This window comes from Dermacentor albipictus, chromosome 9 (genome assembly GCF_038994185.2).
Source record: "Dermacentor albipictus isolate Rhodes 1998 colony chromosome 9, USDA_Dalb.pri_finalv2, whole genome shotgun sequence".
Taxonomy (NCBI): domain Eukaryota; kingdom Metazoa; phylum Arthropoda; class Arachnida; order Ixodida; family Ixodidae; genus Dermacentor; species Dermacentor albipictus.
In genome coordinates this window covers 44,010,959-44,036,035 of record NC_091829.1, presented here as the reverse complement: position 1 = coordinate 44,036,035, position 25,077 = coordinate 44,010,959, and the positions used below count along the sequence as shown (strand labels likewise).

General features: G+C 46.7%; 1 protein-coding gene across 2 annotated transcripts in view; it reads right to left on the bottom strand.

The window, feature by feature from the left end:
- The window catches only part of LOC139049469 (serine/arginine repetitive matrix protein 1-like), a 145,918-nt gene that overhangs the window by 106,416 nt on the left and 14,425 nt on the right, over positions 1-25,077 (bottom strand). For both annotated transcript variants that reach the window (XM_070524947.1, XM_070524946.1), the window contains exons 2-3: positions 12,813-12,961; positions 10,013-10,057 (exon numbers count right to left, since the gene is read on the bottom strand). In XM_070524947.1, the coding sequence (XP_070381048.1) occupies positions 10,013-10,057; positions 12,813-12,887 (120 nt within the window). In that variant the 5' untranslated portion in view covers positions 12,888-12,961. The remainder of the gene's footprint in view (positions 1-10,012; positions 10,058-12,812; positions 12,962-25,077) is intronic.

Genomic DNA, 25,077 nt, shown 5'->3' with positions numbered 1-25,077 from the left:
CAGTCTGAAAAAAATTAATGCATGTCTTTAACTGCCTTTAAGGGCTAAAATTACCACAGGCACGTCTGAAAAATCTCTGGAGGCCTGCCAGTACGCTTATTAGGCATATCAGGGCTTGTACTGTGACAGGAGACGGGGTGCACGCATGTGTAGTTAAGGAATACATACTGTGCCCCATGGCAATTGCCCCCTTCCCACGCTTGTTATGCTTCACCGCCTAACACAAGTGTACTGAGGCGAAGCTAACTTTCGGAGACTGGCATTACGCAACGCGCTGTGCTCTGCGAGCTTTAAAGCCAATCGCGAGGATTACAAAGGCGGAGTCGGTGCCATTGGTGATAGCGGCGAATTCTTTCAATGAAAAACACGGCACCGCACGGCAAGAAGCCTAATAGCGAACACAGAAGCAGCTAGGCCTAACGTTGCCGCGATGGTGGTTACGGCTGCCAGCGGGTCTGCCTGCGAGAGCGCCGGTTCGAGGCGGCGAGATAATCAAAATAGGGGCGGTGGCGGCTTTGATTGATGCCATTTCAGACCTGCAGTCAGGGCAATATGCATTGACTATATGGAGTACGTGGTGGTGCCGCAAAACCGTGCAAATTATCGGGCATGTCCGAAAAATCGGGCGTCTAGAAAATCGGTCGTTAAATACTCTGGCAATACATCGTGCCGATGACACGGCGTCAATGACGATTCGTTGCGATTCCTCTGTTACTGGAGCCAGCATTAACACGACTTTCGTTCCCTTTCAATAAAGATACAGCTAATTTTCCCTGATAGAAGCACAAATTCCCTGAGTTTTCCCTGAGTTTTTCCAGACTGTTCGAATTCCCTGAGAATTCCCGGTTTTCCCGGTTTTCCCGGTTGGTAGACACCCTGTATATATATATATAGCTCGACGCGACGAACCGCCGTCAAGGCCTTACACTTTCGATCGGGAACATTTCGGCGCTCTCAGTGTCGGGAATACTGACGGAGGAAAACGGTGGCGCGCTGTGCGATAGAACAAATCCAAAGGAAGGTAAAGAGAAAAAAAAAAGTTTGCGAACGCGATAACGCTCTGCAGCCAAGAGACCGACGGTGGGCGGCAGCGTGTGTGTGTGTGTGTGTGTGTGTGTGTGTGTGTGTGTGTGTGTGTGTGTGTGTGTGTGTGTGTGTGTGTGTGTGTGTGTGTGTGTGTGTGTGTGTGTGTGTGTGTGTGTGTGTGTGTGTGTGTGTGTGTGTGTGTGTGTGTGTGTGTGTGTTTTTGCGTGCGTGCGCGGAGGCGAAGTCAGACTGCAAAAGAGGAAACGGGCTGCTGCGTGCACGGCCGTCATTTCCGGTACGTGCTTTCCATCGGCAAGCGCGGAGGGACGTCGTCACGTGAATTCCAAAGGGGGGGGGAGCATGCAGCGGGCGCGCACGACACTGTCATATATTGAGACACAGCGTCGTGCGCACTTACACAGAGTGATTTCCTCTAATACAGATTCCTCCCCCTCCTCATCCACCCCTATCCCTCCTCCGCTTTACTTCTTGCCTCACCTTCCTCCTTCCAGCAACACCTGCCGTGGCTTTCATGCCATGGCTGCTCCACAGAAGACGCAACGGTTCCTTCCTTATTTAACTTCTTCCTCTTTCATTCCTTCCCTTTCCACTTATTCCTTTCTGTATTCACTCTCCCCAAGTTCCTCTTTTCCCTTTCTTCCCTTACAATGTTCACACCATCCCTCTTTCTTCGTTTCCTTCCCCTTCCTTCCTCCCGCTGCTTCTTTTATCCTTCCTAATTCATTCTCCATCAATAATATTTTCTACTTCTTTATTTCCTTCTCTGCATCGCGATAGCGATCATACTAACGCTAGTGGCGCATTCGCGCCATTGGCGCCGCCACCACTGCCGTGCTGTCCCGCTCGTAGGCGCATTCGCGGTTCGCGCTCGGAGGGCTAGAGGTCTCAAGAGACGCGACCTGCCTCTGGCTGCAGAACCGACGCACCACCGTCAACGCTACGCTCAGTCACCTTCAACGCTTCGCCATGCTCCCTCACGGGTTGCAGAATCAAGCGTCCTCTCTTTCTTTAGATCACTATCACTATCATCATCAGTCACCTTAATGGCGGCGCCAGGGCAGCGCTGTGCGCACGCACTCTATTTAAACGCATTATATAGCGTGCCTGCCGAGTTGCCGTGTGTATGCACTGCTGTGAGCGGAACGGGCAGTAAATGTCAACGTAACGTAACGTGATACATCACTGGGCGCTGACTGAGGCCGATGGTTCCTCGTCGGCCCCATCTTACGCGCCATCAAGGTGCGGCGCCTGCAGCGCCACTGGCGGCGCTCCTCGTCACGCGAGCGTTCTGAGACGCCTGGTAGCAGCCGGGGCACTGTTCCTTCTGCACAGCGAGAGCTGCCATGTCACACCCGCGTATGATTAGAACGCCAGCCGAGGAGTACCAGCGCAACGCTAAACCTTGCTATTGCTGTCAATGATATGCCCTTCGCGGGAGATTGACATATTTTTAAAAAGGAGTGCCAAAAGGAAAAGTGTGTGTGTGTGTGTGTGTGTATGTGTGTGTGTGTGTGTGTGTGTGTGTGTGTGTGTGTGTGTGTGTGTGTGTGTGTGAGAGAGAGAGAGAGAGAGAGAGAGACGGTGCAACTGACCGTTCTACCGTCAGTTGCACACTCTTCGAAGAGTCAGCACGTGTGCAAAGTGATCATCTGCATGACGTAAAGCTAAGCATTTCTTTCGCATTCACCGCTAAATCGCCCCTGAACCTTTCCGTCTTCCCTCCTCCTTTCCCATTCTCCTTCCTACTTTCTTCATTCAATTCTCTTTCTTTTGTCTTTTTCTTTCTTTCTTTTTTTGTTTCTTCCTAGTATAGTTTTACAACAAATTACAATAAAAACATACTCCCCGTCCCGCATAGGAAAGTGGTACCAGCCTGGGTGCATTAGTCTGAGCAGACTCTCCAGATGGTGGTTCTATCTGCTGTATACGGTTATTCCGAACACGTAAGCCTCAATCCGGGTTTTTCTTTGGAAGTTTTACTCCACACTCCTAAATTGTCGTTTTCGGGCGCCGAACTGCACTTTGGCGATGTTGGAAATATAGTCCCCCTCCACTCACCTCCAACACTGTTTTCAGCGGGAAAGGCGGGGGAAGGGAAATCGCTCCACTCGGCTGCGAAAAACTGTCGCGTACGTTTAGGAAGAGAACTTAGAAAGAAATGTACAAAACATATTTGAAGTATCAAGCCGCAGTGTCTCGATTTGTGTTGTCCGCTAACCATCTTGTCGGCGAGCCGTGGTTGCCCATCTTTCGTGTAACCTCATGCAAAGAACACAATTCAACATCACTTCGGGCGCCGTACCACACTTTCTCAGGCAGGCCAAACTGAAACCTGCCTCGAGCGGCCAGTCGCGCGGCAATTTCGCGAGTATTCGCGGACTTCTTTCCCGCTCGGAGAAGCACTTTTATGTAGCGCGTATAGAGCAGTAGAAAGTTGTACCAGGAGTTTTTCATGTTGCTCTACAATCTTCCCGTTGACAGTTCTCATGCAATTATAATATTTGATAAGATGATCAATTAATCAAGACTATGCAGTTAGGCGGAGTGCAAACAATGATGTGAGTATCTCCAAGCGACGGCAAAATACATTAAATTGGTGCTGTCCAGCTACGTGGCATTTGCATATTTTATGCGAAGCATACTAGCCGCACAACCACGCTCTTCCTTGCTGCGCCGCGCGCGGCCGCGTAGCAGGGGCGTAGCCAGGGGGGGGGCTTATGGGGCTTCAGCCCCCCCCCCGAAATTTTTTCGTGCTGTCCACGCACCGCCGACCAAAGCGACCCCCGGCGCCGGAAATCACTCTGGATTTTGTCTAGAATGTCTTTTTGACGCTCGATAAGACATTTAACCGCGAAGATTGCAAACTCGGGCTGGATTTCGTGGCAACGCCCATACACCGGGAGTCACATAACGCCAAGCAGTCCCATCCGAGCAGAAAGTTTCAAGGGCGCTTTGATGGTGAGCGGGCTCGCCGCGGCATCTCGCTGAGGCCACGGAATCTATGGAGCGCATGGATATCAATTGCGAAACTTTATGGGTATAAATCTCATAAGCTCTTGATGTGAAAGGCGCATTGACATTTCCAAAGTTGTGCTTTAGATTTTCAATTGCGGAACTTTGTGGGTTTAATGTTGTTATAAACATTTGACGCCAAAGGTCTATTGACTTTTCTAAAGTCTTACATCGGAACATACAACGAGACAAGCCAAATCAACACACTAGCAGACGAGTTGACAAAGTAGGCAGCGAGGTACAATGAGACGAAGCGTTGGGGTGGTTCATTTGTGCCGTCATGTCACATAAAAAAGATATCAACATTTTTTTTAACCTACGCCAGAACATCCATGTCAACACACTAAAGCCAGCCAAAGTGACTACGTTCTCATTTATTTTTCCTACTTTGACTTTTATTCGCGAAAACACAATGAGCCTCTTTTTTTTTTTTTTGTTCTCGCTACCCTACCAGCGGGCTGCCAGAGCCAGCCAGAGCGCATACGTTTTTCTCGTATGGCCCCGACCACCGTGCGATGCACTTCGGTGCGCGTTCGGTTTGCTCTGGCCGAGTGGATTTTCACCTGACAGAGTTTTGGACGCCTTCTGGCTAGCAGACGAGAAAAAAAAAAAACAATGGTCGCTCGCCGCCATCACTGTGGGGACTCGAAGGATTGCACCGCATTCCTTGAGCGGAGCCTTTCCGGAAAATCTTGTTTCGCCGCTGTAGGATACTGAGCAGTATGCGTATGGTTCTCAGTGGACCAAGCGTCTCATGTTTTCTTCGGTATTCCTTCCGTAGCCCCATTAGGTGCCCGAAGTAGGCATTCGATTCTGGCCAACATACTTTCCTATGCGGTTTTTTTTCATTTCGGTGCCTCCGCCTCACAGAAAAAAATACATTATTGCAGCGCAGCGAATTGTCGCATGGTGAAAGTTCGATTTTGATACTTCTTTTGCGGAAAGTAATGGGCGACGGGACGCTTCAGTTGCCGGATACGTTTATTATATTATTGCGAAAGCAATTATATGGACACTCCAGGCGCATTCCTGCCGTCGCCGTCGCCCTCATGTTCCGTATAAAGTCCAAGGGTGATAACATCGTGACCACGCGCTGCATGCTGTATGTGCGAGTGAAAGCGTAGGAGGGGAGGTGGAATGGGTGAGCCGACGATGGTGGCTCAGTCTTGTGTGCGCAAAGGAGAAAAGCGGGGAGCAAGCGCGCCGCCTTCCGTCGCGCGCAATACATCGGGGGGAGTGGATGGAATGGGTGCGGAATCTAGGATTCTGTGAACCTATGATTGTGCAACATGTTTATTTGCCTTTTTTTGACGCATTATATACAGTTACTTCTTCTTACGTACATAGACTCATTGGAGACTTATACGTGTACCTAAATATCTTGTTGCGAGGTTTTGTGTATACATGCAGTGAACTTTGTTTCCAGTGACACTTTTTGTCCTTTATCAAGCCGTATTTTCGCATTTGTATATCCCATTGTATCTTTGCATTTCTAATGTAAGAGGGCGAGTCAAATGAAAGTGAGCATACCCTAACCACGCAATAATGGTTCGGTTCACTATCTGCGAGGCATGCGCGTAGGAGAACGGCATGTCTCATTTACAAAAAGTGACACGCAGGTGTGAAGATAAATGTTCTTTAATGCTCTCATACTCTGGGTTAAATATGGTTGCGTCACATAATGGACACTTCAAAAGTTGAACAGCCCGGTGCCGCGAAGTTTTTTCACAGCTGAAGGTGTTTCCAAAACAGAAATTAATCACCATATGACTGCCGTGTACGTTGAACACTTCATTTCATTAAATAAATAAACCAATAAAGAAAGAAAGAAAGACTGTGAAGCGTTGGAGCAAACGGTTCAAAGGACATTGCAAAGGCATTCCAAGACCGGGCCAAAACCATCGTTTTGGCCCGGTCTTGGAAGTTACAGAAAGTTAAATCCTAGTGTCTGTTGGAAACAGAACTTCGATTTAGGGCCTGAATTTTGTTTAAAATATTTTGAAAAATTCGAAAGTTTGAAAAAATAGAAGCACGACGTTTACAAACTAATAGCTATGCATGAAGAACAGATATTGTGGTTCTGTAAATGGCATTTATTATAACAGTCAAAGCGAACAAATTTGTTATGTCAATTTGTATCTTACGTGAATTGGTTACGTTGTGTACAAGGGTTCTGCAAAAGCCGTATTTCCACAATACTAAATTTTTTTGAGATTCATGTGTAGCATATCTATTTTGTCCGCTGTAGATGTACTATTAGATGCAATTCACAGAATTGTGATATCATTTTTCATTGTTGAGTCACGGAGATTTATTCTTGATAGTTTCGTTTTCTGAAGATTTTCAATTTTGGCCAATTTTAAATAAATAATTGACCGCCTAAATGAAAAATTCGAAACCAGTAGTCACTAGAATTAAACTTTTTCTTTTAAATGCAACAAACCTCCTCAAATTTGGTGAAGTGGTTGCAGGGAAAAACGAATTCCCCTGCTACATGTACTTAAATAGGAGCACCCGAGCTAAAGCTTCCTCTTAAGGAGGAGGCTGAGCTGCAACGTGCAGATGTGTATATATATATATATATATATATATATATATATATATATTGGGCCAGTGGCGTAGCCCCCCCCGAACAAAATTTCTGGCTACGCCACTGATATATATATATATATATATGCTTATGGCTGAGGGGGAATCATGCTGGCCCAGGTACTAACATGCAGAGGTGTACGACGTACGTTCAAGAAGCACAGTATACTTGACTGACTGGTGGCTGGTGGAGCTGGCCCGATTCACTAGTCACTAGAATTAAACTTTTTCTTTTAAATGCAACAAACCTCCTCAAATTTGGTGAAGTGGTTGCAGGGAAAAACGAATTCCCCTGCTACATGTACTTAAATAGGAGCACCCGAGCTAAAGCTTCCTCTTAAGGAGGAGGCTGAGCTGCAACGTGCAGATGTGTATATATATATATATATATATATATATATATATATATATATATATATATATATATATATATATATATATATATATATGGATATATATATGGATATATATATATATATGTATTGGGCCAGTGGCGTAGCCCCCCCCGAACAAAATTTCTGGCTACGCCACTGCCGCGTAGCTACCATATGACGTCATAACAGCTGCAAAAGCGGAGGCTCAACTCGTGCGCTCGCTTGCGGCCGCGTAGCTACATAGCCGGGTCTCAGCTCATGCGCTCGCCTGCATGAGTTGTTTCTTCGTCTAGCCGAACCAAATATAGCCAAGCAACAGCAGTTCACCAGGCTAAACAGTGGTTCAAAAACTAAAATAAAGGCTAGTATGCTTCGCATCCTGGGCTTAACCTTAGCTAAACCACAGCCATTTTTTGTATCTTGGTGCACGATAGTTAGGACACGCTCACGCTATGCATTATATACTCAAGTTCTTCAACGTTCTCCAGTGCGCATGACGTTGATGCCATTCAAGCTCCAATGCCGTGTTTCACCAGACGTCAAGACGGCAAACGGTCATGTTTAGGAACTCGCCAAGCTGCAATTTCCGCACGACTCATTCGCGCAGCGCTGCTCGTATCAGGTGTCGTCGTCTATTCCGCGTATGTTTTCAAACGTTGTCAACGGTTCACACCCGCAAACACGTCGCACACCGACAGGCACAGTATAGTCACCGCGTTAAAACAGTTCGCCAGCATAGCCCCACCCAGAAAGGTCACCAAGGAAGTCACCAAGGAAGAAAGTCTACAGACTACACGTGTTGGTTTGCTTTCGAAAGTATACGTTAGGCGCGCGAGAGGGAAGAATCGAAAAGGAAATAAGGGAACTACCCACGGCCTTCCAAAATAGATCGGCAGCGAATTCAATCTACGGATCCTATGTTTTCCACTCCAATAAATTCACGGGAGTGAGAGCGTGATCGCAGTTGCATTTTTGATGCGCAATTCTTCAAGCAGACATCCCTTCCTCTTAGAATGAAGCTTTACTGCCACTCTAACAGCAGCAGTATAAAACATGCATCACCGATGAAAAAAAATACAGGCGACAATCTTAAGGCAACAGTGTCAAGACCATAATGCATCGCCTGCAAAACATTACAAAATCAATTAAGTCCACTCCCCTCCCAACTTTCTTCCACCCAGACCACTGATTCTGCTACAGTACAGTACAGTACAGTACAGTACCGACCGACCGACCGACCGACTGACTGAATCATTCATTCATTCATTCTCATCCTAGAAGTGTAAAAGCAGCTAAGGCCTCACATAGGTTACATGAGCCTGTTGCTTCTAGTACTCGCTGCGAAGAGGGATGCATGCTCAAAAAAAAAAAAACATAGGAGAAGAAAAATATATTTAAAAAAAAGGCCGGGGATAAATTGAAAGTGAAGCAAGCGTACAAACGGCAAATACGAATCGAGAACGCAGGAAAAGTGACCGAAACGACCGTTGTGTCATCCTGTCTTCTACAGTGTTGCTTTTAATGGAACTGTTCTGCGTCATGCGAACCGGCCCGGGTAACTCGAGCATTCGTGCTGCGTAAGAGAGTATTAGGTGACCACGACTTTCATCACTATTATACTTTGGTCGGTCAACCAAGTCATGAAGAAAGAAAGAAAGCAAGAAAGAAAGAAAGAGTGAACATGTTTGAACAACTAAGAAGGCACACCTGGCTTTACTGAATGGAAGTTCACTGAAAGGGAACGTCAGTTGCCGGTTTACGACAGAAACAGAAATGCCTGCACATATTCTTGATACGCAATTATTCTCTACCTGTAGAAGCACTCGCGCACCGTGCTGCCATCTAGCGCCGATGACGGCGACTACGAAGCGGGCTACATTCACAGCGCGGGAAAAGCAGGCGACCGCGAAATAACCCGATACGGCGGCCGCCAACTTTCCACAGCCCGGCGTCACAGGAAAGGCTTACGAAGCGCAGCAAGTCAGCACGGGGATTGAATTGATGTTACACCCGCTTCGCTGATAGAAAAAAAAAAGTGACTTGCACATTCTGTTTGGATTCCTCGAACTTTTCGGGCTGCCACGATTCTTGTTTGGAGTTTTACCTTCTCCTTAAACGTACTAAACTTCAACGAATAACGGGAAACCTAAGACGTTACTTGCAGCAACGTAAAGTCACTTGAAGTTCCAGTGACTTTACGCTGCTTCCGGCTAAGGGTTGCTTTGACTACCTGGAATTCATTAACGTGCACCCAGTGCACGGTACACGAGCGGCTCTTTGTTTTTTTATTCTTCTTCTTCTTTCTGTTTTTTTTATTTTTTGTTTATTCCAGCCACATATGAAAAACATATAAATATAGAAAAACATATAGACGCGCAGCCATGAAAAATGGCTCATACCCTTTTCGAGGACAAATTACGGCCATCAAATGGTCGCAAATACCTTGCCACGGCTACTAAATTCTTATCTAGAAGCCGGCATTGACATCCATGCCTTGACACCATCGGAGCTCATCTGTCTGGTGAAAACTACCATTTAAATCGCTATGGTTCCGTAAAACCGAATGTATTCAATGAAAGAAATGTAATTTATTTGATGTACCCACTGTTCTTTATTTTTTTCATTTCTGAAAGTGTTCTCTGCCACCCCTCTGCCAATATGTAAAGGGGGCCAGGGGCCACTCAAGCTGCCAATAAGCAGCTTTTACCTTGGCCCCCTCCATTTGCTTGTAAATGGGCACAAATAAAATGAAAATGAAATAAGTGCGGCCGACGCGGCCAACCGGGTTCGAACCGGCGACCTCGAGCTCGGCAGCCCAACGCCATAGCCACTAAGTCTTTGCGAAAGGTTCTCTGCACCCTCTAGAGTTCTGCAACCTGTAGCCGCGGATGATCTAACCGCCGCCGTCGCAGTCTTCCAAAACTCAACACCTTCCCTGAGCAGCGAATAATTTGCCAATCAGTGGAATTGATACACAAATGAACGCTCACCGTCAGTCTCGCGACGGCCACTTGGCGGGCAGCAGCCTCGCAGGTCTGCAAGAGAGAAGGAAATCGATCTGGATGTAAGTTCATTCAATTTACAGTTAACTAGGGAAATATATGCACACGATGTGGCAACACAATAAAACATTGTTGGAAGTCAGCGCAGTGTATGTCGTCTCTCGCAGTCCTTGTCCTTCGCGCTGTACGTCATTTTTTATCAAGCGTGCAAGCCTTGGGGAAGCCTGAGAGGGCCCCTCACCAGGCTCCATTGCAAATTTCAATTGTACACGCCAACGGGGGGGTCACTCCCTCCCTCTGCCTCCGTTAGCGTTCCCCAAGCGTTGCTCCTTCCGTGCCCTTCTTCACATCGGAGCCGTGGGACGTACCACGGCGTCGAGCTATGCCTCCTCCTTTTTTTTTTCTTCTCTGCCTTACCTTGCTGCGCGGCGTATTTAGGGGCAGCAACGTTGCCCCTTCCGCACTGGAAGATTAGTCACGGTGTGCGGCATAACTCAGACTGCAAAGAGGTACTTGTGCGTGTGGCTGCGACTCTCCGACTTGGAGCCGAGCTTCCACGAGAGGGAGGACCCGCGCCGTTTGGTAGGGAATCGCAGCCCCCCCCCCCCCGCCCCCTCCTCCCTTTTTCGCGGGCGAACAGCTCCGTAATAATTTGCAGACCCGATCGCCCGTGTGAAATATATGCCTGGCGAGGGGCTCTTAATATTCGCTTGTGCAGCATCACCCTTGCGAGTATATACCTCCAATTCTTGGTGATGAAACAATCAAAAGCTTTAGAATAGGGGCCCCAAGGAATGGTATCGAAGCCACAGCGCATACGCGAGACGCAAAGTGCGTTTGGGCTTTGCGTCGGGTAATTCCGACGCGCAACAGTGAAAAATACTACAGCCTAGCGTTGGAAGCACTGGAACGCTATGCGTGACAGCGAAAAGGCAGGCGCAATGAGACGCGCCACTTCGGGCATGCTTCACGAATGTCAATAAAGAAAAGAATGCCGTGGTTGAACGGGGTAAAACCAAGTTTGTCGAGCGATACCACGGTTTTTGCTTGCTTTGGGAAAGGCCACAGACGCTGCTCGGCGCAGCAGCAACAGCGAGCGAACTGGCTTTCATGCTGCGTCTCGCTTCAACCCGAAGCAAGCGTCGAAAGCACAGCGCATACGAAACTACCAGCAGTCAGCGCAGTTCGTACACATCGCAGATCGCTTCGAAGACGAGGCCCGCGAGACCACGCACTTTGTCCAAGATCGCTTTCAAAATTTGAGTGCCCAAGCAGCGTACTCAGCAGCAGCCGGTAGTGGCAGGTCCCAGTTTGACCTTGGCTGAGCTTGAAGGTCAGATTTACGGAACCAGACGTTTTCTAGGTTTGTGCGTTTGTACCTGGGTTAGTAGAGCTATCGCTCTAAAATGGCAGTTTCGCCCGAAAGAGAAGCACATAATATGATAATGACGTTTAGCGTTACATATTAGTGCAACTGCTGATAAACCTCAAACACTCGTCTCGTCAGTGTATGAGCACTCTCTACGCATCGTAATGTGGTGTCAACACACTGCAAATGCAAAAATGTCGTTCAGTACTTGTGCAAACGCATGTAAACGCATCAGAGGAAAGGTAACTTTCTCCCGTAGTCTCTTTTCTCCCACGTATTGACAAAGCACAAGAGTGCTTAGCTAGGGCGATCTGAGAGGAACCCGCCTACAAATTCAGCAAGCACCGCTCGAAGGCCACCGCGTGTTTGTAACCCGAGCGTTCTTCTACAAGACTGGACGAACCATTTTCGTGGTAAGCATTCTAGGCTTTAGCTAAGATATTTCCCAGTGCAACGAAACCGGTCAAACTGTAACGCTGTCGAACTAAACACGCCAACTGGCACCCACTAACAAGGACCATGGCATGAGATAGTTTTGGCTTATCCTTGTACTTTATTCGTGTACGGTTACCGGAGACTTGCCAGGTAGTAGTACTCGTAACGACATCCTGTGAAACTTTGTCAAACCACAACGCATTTTAAATGTTTCTCAGTTACACGCCTTTTCCGGTCAAAACAGAATTAAGGTCTACGTGTAAACGATCACATGGCAGCGGACGCTTTACATCAGCAGCTAAGTAGACTGGTTATTCACTGCGATAGTTATGTCTTATCAAAAACTTTGCGCCGCAAGATTACACCATGGATTAACGCTGCTGCTCTAATTTACGCCTCCACAGTGACCCGGCTTTCAGTTGAGGATTTGTGGATCTCTGGGAATATGGGTAACGATACAGTTGACACAATGGAAACACACAAAACACAATATATTGCATCTCCATACGAGAACGTCTGCTAGCCAAACCCAGCTGAGGAATCTAATTCAATTTAGCACGTAAAGATACCTAAGTAAATCGCGGGTGCGGTTCCGCGAACAGAGGCGCATTCGAGCGATTAGGATGTACCCGAGTGGTGGTCCCATAGAGTGCGCTGGCGAGCGGGCGGTCGTTGCGCGCGCGACGCCGTCTCCAAGCCGCAGAGGAGGGAAGCGAGTCCCTCTTACGCCCGAGTAACCACGCCGTTACGTGGCGCTAGCATCGGAACACTCGCGCCATCTCGCGTCGTGCCGCATAGCTACACCACGCCGATTCCCTGCGCCGCGTATGTGCCATGCGAGGAAGCCAGGTTCCGGGAGAAGCTCTGAGCCGTGCGGGGAAAGTGAACAAGCGTGATCGAAGCGTCAACACAGGCTGCACGTGTACGGACGAGCTAAAACTTTAAAAAAAAGAAACAGCGCGTCCCGTGCAGCGCACTCAGTACCTGTTGCTTGCGAGATTCAATCAATCCCACGAGGGCAGGGCGACGTCGCGAACGCTGTCTGCCAGGTGGTGCCATGCCCCACCTGCAGCGCTTCGGTCAAGGGTCTCTGGGCCCTGGCGTCACGGGACCACGCCGAGGGCACCGCCTTCCTGCGACGGATTGATCCACTGTTGATTTTTGTTATTGGACCCACCCGCGTCTCGAGGTTACGAGGCCAATGAGTGACACTGCGCGGTGGAGTACGCCGGAGTAACCGGATAGAGAGAAGCATTAGCTTAAACGGGTCACTGCGATACTCTTCGAGCGTGATACGCAAACCGGCCTAAATGCTTAGTTACCGAAAAGTCAAGAATGCAGCGGCGAATGCCCTTCTACTGGAACGTGTATATGCAGGAAACAGCGGACTTCCTTGTCTTATTCTACCTGTCATGTCTTATAGAAGCCGTCTTTCTGTCGAGTTTTTGTTCCCATTTATCCCCTTCCGCCACGAATTGTGATGCACTATCAATAAACGCGTCATTCACACAATTTTAGTCCAAGGTGCTGCAGAAGCAAATATCGTGACTTATCCTTTCATGCATTCTTCCAGGGCCCTTGTAATTGCAGAGTAATTAAACTTCGATTGGGTCTACAGTCAGTGATGTTGCGTTTTAGCAAATAAAGTTTTGTATTATCGACTCAGACAACGCGTACAAATTATTTAGTGCCAGCATTACAAGTAAGTAAAAAAAATAATGCTATTCGTTCAATATTGCTGACAAAATACGGCGCGTCGAACATCAATCCCGTCAACACACGGTACGGCGCCTGGTAAGGTGGCATGCAGCAATACACGGTTATCTACCTCCATCGCATCAGACACTTACTCTACTGCCCATAACATCACAAAACTGGCATCTTGTCTTTTTCTTTTTCTGCCAACCTCCTTCAAAGGCCTTTCTTCTACATCCCATTCCCAGTAGAGTAGCACGTAGGCGAAAACACTCTGCTTTTTTCAATCAGGAGCACTCTCTCTCTCTCTCTCTCTTTCTCTCTCTCTCTCGAAGAAGAAGAAGAAATGGTCCTGTGCAGCAATACTCCGCACTCTGAAGTCAACCTGAAGTCATACTGGGTAGGTAGAGAGTTTAGTTAGTCCGCAACTCAATACAAGTGAAGAAACAAATCGCACTCCCCACACCGCATCCCATAAGCGCTCCAACCTAGTTGTTTGGCAGTGGAATTGTAGGGGCTTTTCGAAAAAGAAGGCCAGTCTGCAACAATACATAGCCAATCTCACGCAACCGCCCGCAGTCATTGCTTTACAAGAAACGAATGGTTATGTTAAATTCCCCGGATACAACACATTCCAATGCAAAAGATGCGAACGTCCCAATACCGCGATCCTAGCACAAAAACACTTGACTGTTACTTGCTCCCATTTTGAGAATATCGACATTGATCACGACTTCGTAGAAATACTTCCTAAAAAGACCAGGTCAGCTCCTATTTACATCCTTAACGTTTACAGCAGTCCCAGCTCTAAACACCACCGTTTTACTACCCTTTTTGCTCGTGCTAAACAGGAAGCTCGAAGAAACCCGCTCCTCATTGTTGGCGATTTTAACTCTCCAAATCAACTATGGGGTCACACTAATTCCACACCTAAAGGTCGAGCTTTATGGACCCACATTCAGGATCATCAACTCACCCTCCACAATGACTTCGACACACCCACTCGCTTAGGAAATAGTGTCTCCATAGATACATCACCAGATCTCACCCTCACCTCTCGGGTTAGCTTAACTAAATGGGAAAACCTTCAAATCAATTTTGGTAGCGATCACTACGTCATACAGATTTCTGTTACCTTCTCTCACAAGCCCTTTCACACTCTGCCTCCCAAACTTACGGATTGGGACAAATTTCGGAAAACTCGTGCAAATAATGCTCCCAATTCCATTCTTGATCTACAGCAATGGATTAGTCAACTCCAAACGGACGTTGACAATCATACTACAACTATGCCACCTGATGCTCCTTTTCAAACAGCTGATGCCAAACTATTACACATGTGGCAAGCGAAGGAATCACTATTAAAGCGGTGGAAAAGACGCCGCCATAACCGCAGGCTTCGCATACGTGTAGCTCGACTTGACGATGACATACAAGCATATGCGACCCAACTAGTTAATCAACAATGGGGCCAAGTATGTGAGAGCATGCATGGTAATCTCAGTAGTAAAAAGACTTGGCAACTGCTGAGACATTTGCTTGATCCCTCGACCTCGCGCGCGCAACACAGTCACTACATCACTCAATTATTGCACAAACACAAGGATAATATTCCCCATCTTTTTCAGGAGCTTGCACGATTACACCTCCCTCCTACCACAACCCATGAAAATTCAGATTATACAGGCGATGTTAACGACCTTCTAGACGCCCCAATAACGGAGGCAGAAGTGCGACATGCCTTAGCTTCCCTTAAAACTACATCTGCTCCCGGTATAGATAATGTAAATAATAAATTACTCCGAAATCTGGACGACAAATCAATCTCTGCCCTCACAGAATACTATAACCATTGCTTCGATAACAGCTCTCTTCCGAGCTCGTGGAAAACTGCTAAAGTAATCTTTATTCCCAAACCCAATAAACCCTCTGACATAGCTAATCTTAGACCTATTTCCCTCACGTCGTGCTTGGGCAAAACGCTCGAACATGTCATGCTTAATCGCGTCAATAAATACGCGGAAGACAATCAGTTATTCCCGCCGGAGATGATTGGCTTTCGCCAGTCGCTTTCTTGCCAGGACGCCATGCTAAGGCTCAAGCATGACCTTCTCACTCCTACGTTTAGTAAAGACACCCAAGCCATCTTAGGACTCGACCTTCGCGGTGCATTCAACAACATAGATCATGGATCTATCTTACGTGAGTTGAATGTTATTAACTGCGGTAGAAAAATGCATGACTACATCCGCGAATTTCTTACCAATCGCACAGCTATCATAAGTCTCAATGATCAAACTTCGCCCCCAATCACCCTAGGTAGCTTTGGCACTCCTCAGGGATCTGTGCTCTCGCCGTTTCTATTTAACCTAGCTATGAGGTCTATTGCTGGGAAGCTAGCACAAATACCGGATCTCCAATATTCTTTATATGCAGACGACATTACCTTATGGATTAAGGGTGGCTCGGATGGCTACATTCAAGATACCTTACAAGAGGCTGCAGACGCAGTGGCTACGAGAGCTGGGTTCATGAACCTCGAGTGCTCGCCCACCAAATCTGAGCTGTTAATTCTATCCGCAAATAAACGTGTTACGCCGAACATTCAGATTAACATTAACGGGAAGGAAGTTCCCGTAGTAGACAAAATCCGTGTACTTGGCATGCACATTCAATCTAACAGACTCAATACGTATACACTTCAAACGGTTACTGCCAGCGTAGGTCATACCACACGGCTAATAGGAAGGGTGTGCAATAAGCACGGAGGTCTCCGCGAGGCAGAATTGCTAAGACTGGTACAGGCGTTTTCTGTCAGTAAAATCACATTCTCCCTACCCTATCTCCACTTAACTAGGGCCGAGGAAGATAAAGTTAACTCACTGATGCGCAGACTCTACAAATTTGCCCTTGGAGTGCCAAGTAGAGCTTCTACTGAGAGACTTTTGGCTACAGGTACCTTCAATACCTTTAGTGAGCTCGCAGAAGCCCACCTGACCGCTCAATACCAGCGCTTATCGAACACCCACACTGGTAGGCACATCCTAAACTCCCTAAGTATTGCCCCAGCACCCATGACCAATGAGAAATTCAATATTTCCCACTCGATACATGAGCACTTTCATATCCCTCCTCTACCTAAGAATATGCACCCTGTTCATCACGAGCATAGAAGGCAACAACGAGCTAAAGCCCTGCAGAAAAAGTTATTTAACTACAAAGACGTGCTCTATGTCGATGCCGCAGAGTATCCATGTGGACATAAATTTGCCATATCAGTCGTTGACTCCACTGGCAGTATTACGACGGGAGCATCCATTATAGCCTCTTCCTCGGAGGAGGCAGAGGAGGCGGCGGTGGCACTCGCTGCAACAATACCCAATTACTCTGTCATAGTAAGTGACTCCAAAACTGCCATACACAACTTTGGAGCGGGTAGGGTTTGCAGGACAGCCCTGGCCATTCTATCTCACAATCCGCCAGCCCAACTTCTGAGTTTAATCTGGACACCTGCTCACGCAGGCCTAATCGGCAATGAAGCGGCCCACCTAAGTGCTCGAGCTTTCACGAACCGAGCACAGGCAGGGGACGGTTCAGACGCCAATAATCTCCCTCTAGCATTCACTTCCAAAGACAGATTACTTACGTACCACGACATTTGCGGGCATTACCGCCTAGGTCGCCTAACCCTCCCTCCTTTAATGATTCGGTCGTCACGCATACACGAGGTACTATAGCGTAAACTACAGACTCGCACTTTTCTATCTCCTGCCTTACGTCACAAAATTCACCCGGGAATATACCCTACTTCAGCCTGCAAGTTTTGTCCTGCTAGCAGAGCGGACCTTGACCACATTATGTGGCAATGCAAGAACCACTCCCCTCCTCCTAACCTTTGTAGAGTTTTAAGTAGTAGGGAGCTGTGGGAGGCTGCCATGCGCAGCTACAACCCCGAACTTCAGGAAGCTATCCTGAGGTGGGCTGAGGTGGTAGAGGAGGCCTACCGCGAGTAGGATAACCTCCCTCGCCTTCTTCCCGCACTTCCTTTCCCTTTAAGATGGGATAAATAAAGTTGTCTCTCTCTCTCTCTCTCTCCCCACACCGCGAGTGAAGGAATCGCAATTGAATACGGCTGCCAATCTCGTAGTTTTATTTCGCACTCTCGCGAGCGCTGTATTTTCCTTATTTGTAGAACATTGTAATGCATATGCTAGGACTTCTTGCTTGCAGAATGTCACAAATTAATTATTATTTAATTAATTATCCTTCCTGTCGCACACACACAACCATCGGCGAATGTCGAAAGAAAAATGCGCCTTCCGACATTGGTTTTTCATGTCCGTACTTTATTACCGTGTGTTTGCGGCATTATAGCACGTTGGGGCGGGGGAGTGGTCTCCCCTTGCTGTCCTCTCCCCCTTCGCCGCCCATCGGCCCCTAACCGCCTCCCACGGCTAGGATTTCGTCGAACCTTGCTGTCTGCCCCTCTAAAGAGACACACCGCTGCCACGAAGCTAGTGTAAGCGTATTTTGGTCTCAGGTTATCGGTAGATCGAACCAAGATCTGGAACGCACATTGTTGCCACTGTCACGACAGAGCCCGAATGGAGCCAAACACACATTTCTCAACGAGAGGTCATGGCGGGGAGAAAACGCGATGCTTTCCAGCCGCTGATAAACGAACGTGTGAAGTCGCTTCATATCGGCTACAGTTGCGGGGCATGAAAACGCACGCAGGTGACCGTGCAGCACGGCTTGTCGCGCATGGCTAGCGTTACAGCGAAAAATACATTTATGCAAATGCCTACCAGAGAGAGAGAGAGAGAGAGAGAGGGAGAGAAACATTTATTTGGACCGTCGAGGTCGTTGCTGTTGAGGTCGAGTGGGTGGTGTCCTCATTCCAGGACTCCACTGGCCATGACTGCTCGACGCACTTGCTGGACGAGAGCTTCTTGTCCCGCCAGGGTATCGCCGGTCAGCTGTATACCTCCCACCGCTCAAATGACGTGATACAGGCGTCTTTAAGTGTTGAGGCTTGCCTCCGCACCCCCACGAGATGTGAAAGAGCGTAGGGCGTGTGTCGTCGCACCAGGGGCATATGCCGCGATATCTTTGTGGGTACATTTAGCTGTATCTGTGTAGGCGTAGTAGGTGTATTTGGGTGTAGGTGTATCTGTGTGTAGGGAGAGTGCTGACACTGTGGGGTCGGGCTGGTCGGGTAATGGAGTGCGGGCGTCAACACTATCATCGCTGCGCTCAAGCGCGGCACTGTACAGAGAGCTTGCGCGTGACGTCACAAACGCATCATCTCACCGCGAGTGTTCGCAAATATGGCTCCTATGAAGACGTCACTGCATCATGTGCAATATCGCCGGTAACCTGCTTCCACGAAGGACGTAAAGCTTAGGAGAGGCCCCTGCCCTGTACAGATTGTGTTGCAGCCGCGTGAGACGCGCCAGCGGTCGCAGGTGCTCATCATACTGGTTCGCCAACATGATGATGTCAGTGCAAAGAAAGCAACATCGCAGCAGCGCGGGGTTCGAAGTGCCTCGAAGAAAGCAATATATATATATATATATATATATATATATATATATATATATATATATATATATTCGGTCAAGGTGGACTGTTAAAATACCATTCTTGAAACCTCGCAGCGCTTGTTCAGAAACTTACGCCCGCAAGGAGAAGCAGCGTTCGAGATAGCAAATTAGTGCACAGTTATACGAAGTAAGGATAGTATAGTTTCATCGGCCGCATAAACTTGGGAACGTTCGCTTACTAACTGAATTAACAAGCGTGCGGTGTCAGCGCGCACGGGCAAACAGGAGATATCACAGTCGATGAGCGCGGACACCGTCCGCGAAAACGATGGCGCGAGCAACCCGGCAGCAGCAGCGAGCCGCCTTTGCGCCGTCTATCGCTCCAACGCAAGAGCGTCGAGCACACAGTGTGCAACAAAAGTGTATGAGCCGTCTGCAGATCATATTCAAGATACGCCCCCCCCCCCCGCTTCCCTCCATAATTGAGAGTTTTATGCGAAGCATATTACTAGAGCTCCACCCAGCTCCTCAGGCGCGGCGGTGTCGCCTTCAATACCACGTGACACCGTGACGTCACGACAGAGGAGAAACGGGGCTCCAACTCGCGCCGTCGCTCGCGGCGTCGCCTTCAAGGCTGACCACGTGACACCGTGACGTCACGACAGAGGAGAAACGGGGCTCCAACTCGCGCCGTCGCTCGCGGCGTCGCGGCGGTATATAAGCAGCTGCGCTTGCCTCTGCTAGACACTCACGAGGTGAGATGCCTCCTGGAGACAGAGCTGCTCGTTGGAATGAGAAGCGAAGGTTGCGGCGTGCTACAGAGACTGTTTCTAGGTGGCTTTGCTACGGCGCAGCGACTACGCGCCTCGCATCGGACGCGGTGAGCGTCGAGCAACGCAGCGTTCGGCGCGACAACGAAATGTGCGCCTGAGCAAGCGCCGCACGCCTGATGCCTGTTTCACATGCTGCGACTGGAACGACGAAAATCGGTGCTGTCGCACGCGTCGCAGAGCGATTTTTAGAGGGCCCATTTCACATGATTGCGATTTTAACAATGCGACTGGTGCGATTCCCAGGGTTGCTTACTGCCAGGTTTCATGGCACACGTTGCACAATTATTTTATTGTAATGAATAAAACGTTTAACTTATAATATTGTTGACTTTTCTTTATTAGGAGCAAATAATATGCTTGTTTTGTAATTTAAAAACGTGTTGAAGTTAACATTTGTTTCGGAGTGCGCGACGGCGGTTTCTGTAGTTCAGTGCGACATCGCGCACGTAAACAATGGTAAACAGCTGTTCGCAGGTGGTTCAGCGATTCTTTATTCTATGGTTCAGCGCTGTGTGTTATTTTATCTACCTTCTATGACCGTTTCGTTCTGCCTGCGCTACAACAATATACAAGATGACCTATCGACAAGTTCATATAGCTACCCTCACCGTATATGCAGTATTCGGAATTCGGCTGCCACGAAGTTGTCGTGTCAGCCCAACAAGATCCTCGCGCTACCCGTGCTCGGCGTCAGCTTCTGGAGAAATGATGCGTGTATATTGCCCGTCATTGCGCATATGTGGTGCCTGCTCCTAGCCATATTCTTACGCCAAACGCAACAAGAAGCACCAACCCGAACGCCCGCGTGTGCCCCTGAACGAAGCCTCAAACGATCTGTGTGATTACGACGTGGAATGAAAATTGTGTTGTGAAATTCAACCTTAGCGCTAGCCTGGTTCGTCCATCGCCGCGCTCGCGCTGCGAATGTATATATGGGAGCCCTCTCTAAATATTTCTAAAGGCGCAAAAGCCGACGCATCAAATGTTTCGAGCAGTTACCGTCACTTTTGTAAAAACCTGTACGTTGTAACATAGCATTCTAAAAGACACGCTTCTCGTCCACTTTGTTGTCCCGTGTCTCGCGCTGGTAGTATACTAGGAACTTCTAACAAGAAGACCATATCAATACGCGCTATTCATAACGCAGGATCGTAGGCCCACGGCAGGCGGACTTGCCGTAGAATTTTTCAGCTTTCTGCTCAGCCTCGCACGCCTCTCAAGGTTAGCCTGTTTTGTGGAAATAAATATTATTATTATATTATTAATGTTATTAGATATTATAGCTTCTTCACTGTAATTTATAGCAATCATCCGGATTTCTTAAGCTAGTCATGCATTTAACCTGTATTAGATCAACATTGTTACGACGTGTTTACGGGAGTCATTTAAAACTAGATTGCTCAGCCAGAGAAAGAACAAATGCAAGCCTCAGTGTTTATTCCAATTTGGTATTCCTAAACAGATTGTATTGGCAGAATTTTATGCCTGCTTGCATTTCCTGCAATTCAATGTTCAGAGCTGGAGAAACTTATTCCTTTTCTTGCTGTCGAAAGGCTGCTTCAATGTCGATAGCAAGCTATAATTATTCATTTCGAAAGTGTTAAGCAATGACTATATGTCTAAGCTTATCAATGCATTTTTGTTCTACGAACACAATTAAGTTTTCTCTCTCCCTCTCATTGACAGCCATGGAGTGAAACTGTTCACTTTCATAAGTATCCGGATGCAAACATTCTGGAGTTTGTCCTGAGCATTTATCTGCATCCTATAGTGTGCATGTATGTATCAAGTTTTTGTGTTACAATCGCAGTGATCTACACATATTGTTATATTGCAACAAACAAATTTATTTCACTTTGTTTTCAAATCTACAATGTGGCCATGCAGTAACGACTGCATTAATAAGCAAAGAAGAAAACTGCAGATTCAGTGTACGTGTTGGAATCTATGCGAAGTGAAGTTTTTGTCAAGTGGTCAATTAAATACTGTTAAAGTAACTGCGATATATACAATTTGTCTTATTTTCAACAATCCAACATGTCATCTTTTGCAAGGTTTGCTTATGCACCGCATAGGTCACAACCTTAATGTAATGTAATTTTTATGCATTACACTGTTCACAAACCATACCGAAACGCAAATGGCAGTTAATGTAGATGCACGCTGCGAGACATCAATGCAGTGACGTTTGTTGAGCAAGAAATGATGCGAGGTATATGCAGATAAATGAATGACATGTGCTTATATACATATTTATTTATATACCTCGCAGGCTGCAAGGTTGGAGTATTATGCGAGGGGGAATAGAAAAGTAGCTACAGAAGGAAGAAGGGCACAACATAAAAAAAACATCAAAAAAAGCAGTGCCAATACATTGCACCAACTAGTCCGTGTTTTACTGGCACAACATTATACAATACTTAACAAACAATAACAGAAAAAGTTACTGCCCGTGCACCCTGTACAGACAGTAAACCAGCAAAGCTGAAATGTGCAGCCCCGGTGTTTATCACTGGGTTAATTTCAATGGTTTATTCAAGTCTTTCTATATTATTGGTTATGTCTGTGTTTCTTAATGAGGTTATGCACATGTTTGGCTTGGGTTTATCACATTGTTTATTTGGAATGCCACACATTGCACTTTGCAAGATCACTATCATGGAAAGTGCAATGAGTGGTTCATTGTGGTATTCCAGCGGGTCCATCAAAGTCTTTCTGAATTATGTTACACACTTGTGTTTTTTAATGCATTAATCATAATGTTTATGACTCAGTTATGCACTGCAGTTACGAAGTGACACACCGGGGCTGCACATTTCATTTAATTAAATACAGGGACACATTTTCGAACCTATTGGGAAGTCGGAGAGAGACTGCTGCACGCGTGCTCTGCTGCTAGAGAGAAACGACGTCACTATCGGTCTAGCCAATGGCCCACCACACCTTTGCTGTGAGATAATAATGACATCATGATCTTGTCTTAACCCCGTCCCCCTCTGTGTCCCTTCCCTGCAATAATACGCAGATAAATGTATGTTTGAAATGCATAAGCATTTCTGTCTACCCAAAAAGAAATGTCGCCGTCCATCATGCAAGACGAATGCAATGGCTCACACCCCCTTAAACAATGGCTCATACCCCTACACTAGGGTTTTTGGGATCGGACCATGAGTGTTTCGCCTAGGCATATACAGCTTCACTGTAAAAAGAATGAACACCTTTCTGCTAGAAACCAAGGCAATCATGAGGTGTATTAATATATGAAAGTTTATTGAACATGCCGAGTAAATGCTGTTCGACAAGCAATAAACCGAATTTACACAAAAAGCAGAAGCAAGATCTGATGTGTGTCCATACAGATTCCAACAGGAAACGCATCCATCTCTGAAAGTGTAACAGTGGCCATGCTGACACAAGATTCTCCCAGTGTGTTTGCATCTACAACATCCATAATTTCTCTAGGCAGCCGATCTCCACAGAATGCTAGCTTCTTCCTCTACAATGCACTCTCCACATCTGAGCGTGCATTGTAGAGGAAGAAGCTAGCATTCTGTGCAGATCAGCTGCCTAGAGAAATTACGCAAGCTGTAGATCTAAAAATGCTGGGTTAATCCTGTCAGCACGGCCTCCGTTAGAAATGGATGCATTTCCTCTCGGGAAACACACATGAATTTTTGATTCTCCTTTTTGTGCATGTTCAGTCTATTGCTTGTCAGCGAGCATTTACTCGGTGTGTACATTAAACTTTTGGTTGTTAGATCATCTCGGTTTTCTTGTTTGTCCTATGTGTTCTCTGGTGCCATCTGCAGCCAGGCTATTCGTTTTTTTTTTTTTTAGACTGCAACAAGTCACTTTAATGGCCCTCATGATACCTTATAAAATCTTTTATTTGGCCAATGTAGCAAGAATGTACAGTGTGAAGCAGTAAGAACAGGGTATGCTAACTTCTGATTAAAAGGTTTATTGTGAAAATGCAGTGATCTATAAAGGTTACCACAAAGTAGTACAGCAATAAAACCTGATAAAGACTAGTGCTTGATGAAACCAAACATAAAAGCAGGAAAGGGAGAAAATACATATAGATATACAAGTCCAGGGAAAAAAAAACATTGTGATCATCAAGTGTGCATGTGGCTACCTTCCAGGAAACTCATTTTTTTCCCAGTGGCATGGAACTGGAAGTATGTGCTTGCATAAACAAGCTGTCAGTCCGTCTATTGGAATAACAACAAAGTTTCTTGAAAGGTGCTGGCATGCAGGATTGGCAATTGTAATGATTTTTTTTTCTTGCACTTGGAATTTTTCTATATTTTCTTTCTGTAGCATCTTTATTTATGTTTGCCTGTATCAAGCACCAATTTTTATCTATCCTTCAAAGATGTCTTTCTTTTTCTGGGGAAAACTCGGGGAAGGCAGGAGATGGAAATTCAAGACGATGAGCAACATGAGAACAAGGTGAAAGTAGGAGCCAACGTTTTCACACGTGGACCTTGAAGAAGACAAGTCCACTTGTCGAAACGTTGGCTCCTGCTTTCACCTTGTTCTCGTTTTGCTCATCGTCCTTTTTTTTGTGCTAATTTATATAACTCGCCACATTTTTACAAATGAACCTCAGTTGAAAGTTCGTCCTCATCCATATCTAGTGTCATCCTGTTGATACTGCTTCATGCTATCCACTCTTGCAACATTTGTGTGTGTGTGTGCACACGCGTGGATTTGGATGTGAGATCGGGCCCTTGGGCAGAGGTATCATTCTTCTCCTGTGCAGCCTTATGAATTCATTAACTATACTGCAACAGAAATTCGATGGACAGGAACGAAGTGAACACACCGAGTACTTCTTTCTTGTCTGTTGTCTATCTGTAGCACTTTAGTTAATAATGAATATACACAAACTCATCTAGTTCTCAGTTATTATGTCAGGCTTATAAGCCCGCTTGTTTCCTGAAATATCTGCATGGCTATGTATTCTGTAATTTAATTTCTGGCTATGTGCTTGCAAGTCGCGTGTCAATCTCCTGATTTTCCCGACAATCTTGTGTGATGTGCAGGCCCAGACAGTTTCTGGTGAATCCATGCAGGGTGTAATCTGCACTACAAGTGCTGCTTTGATTGCCTTCAGTTCAGCTTTTCTAGGTGTAGGATGACCTGGAATGGTACTCACTTATATGGCGT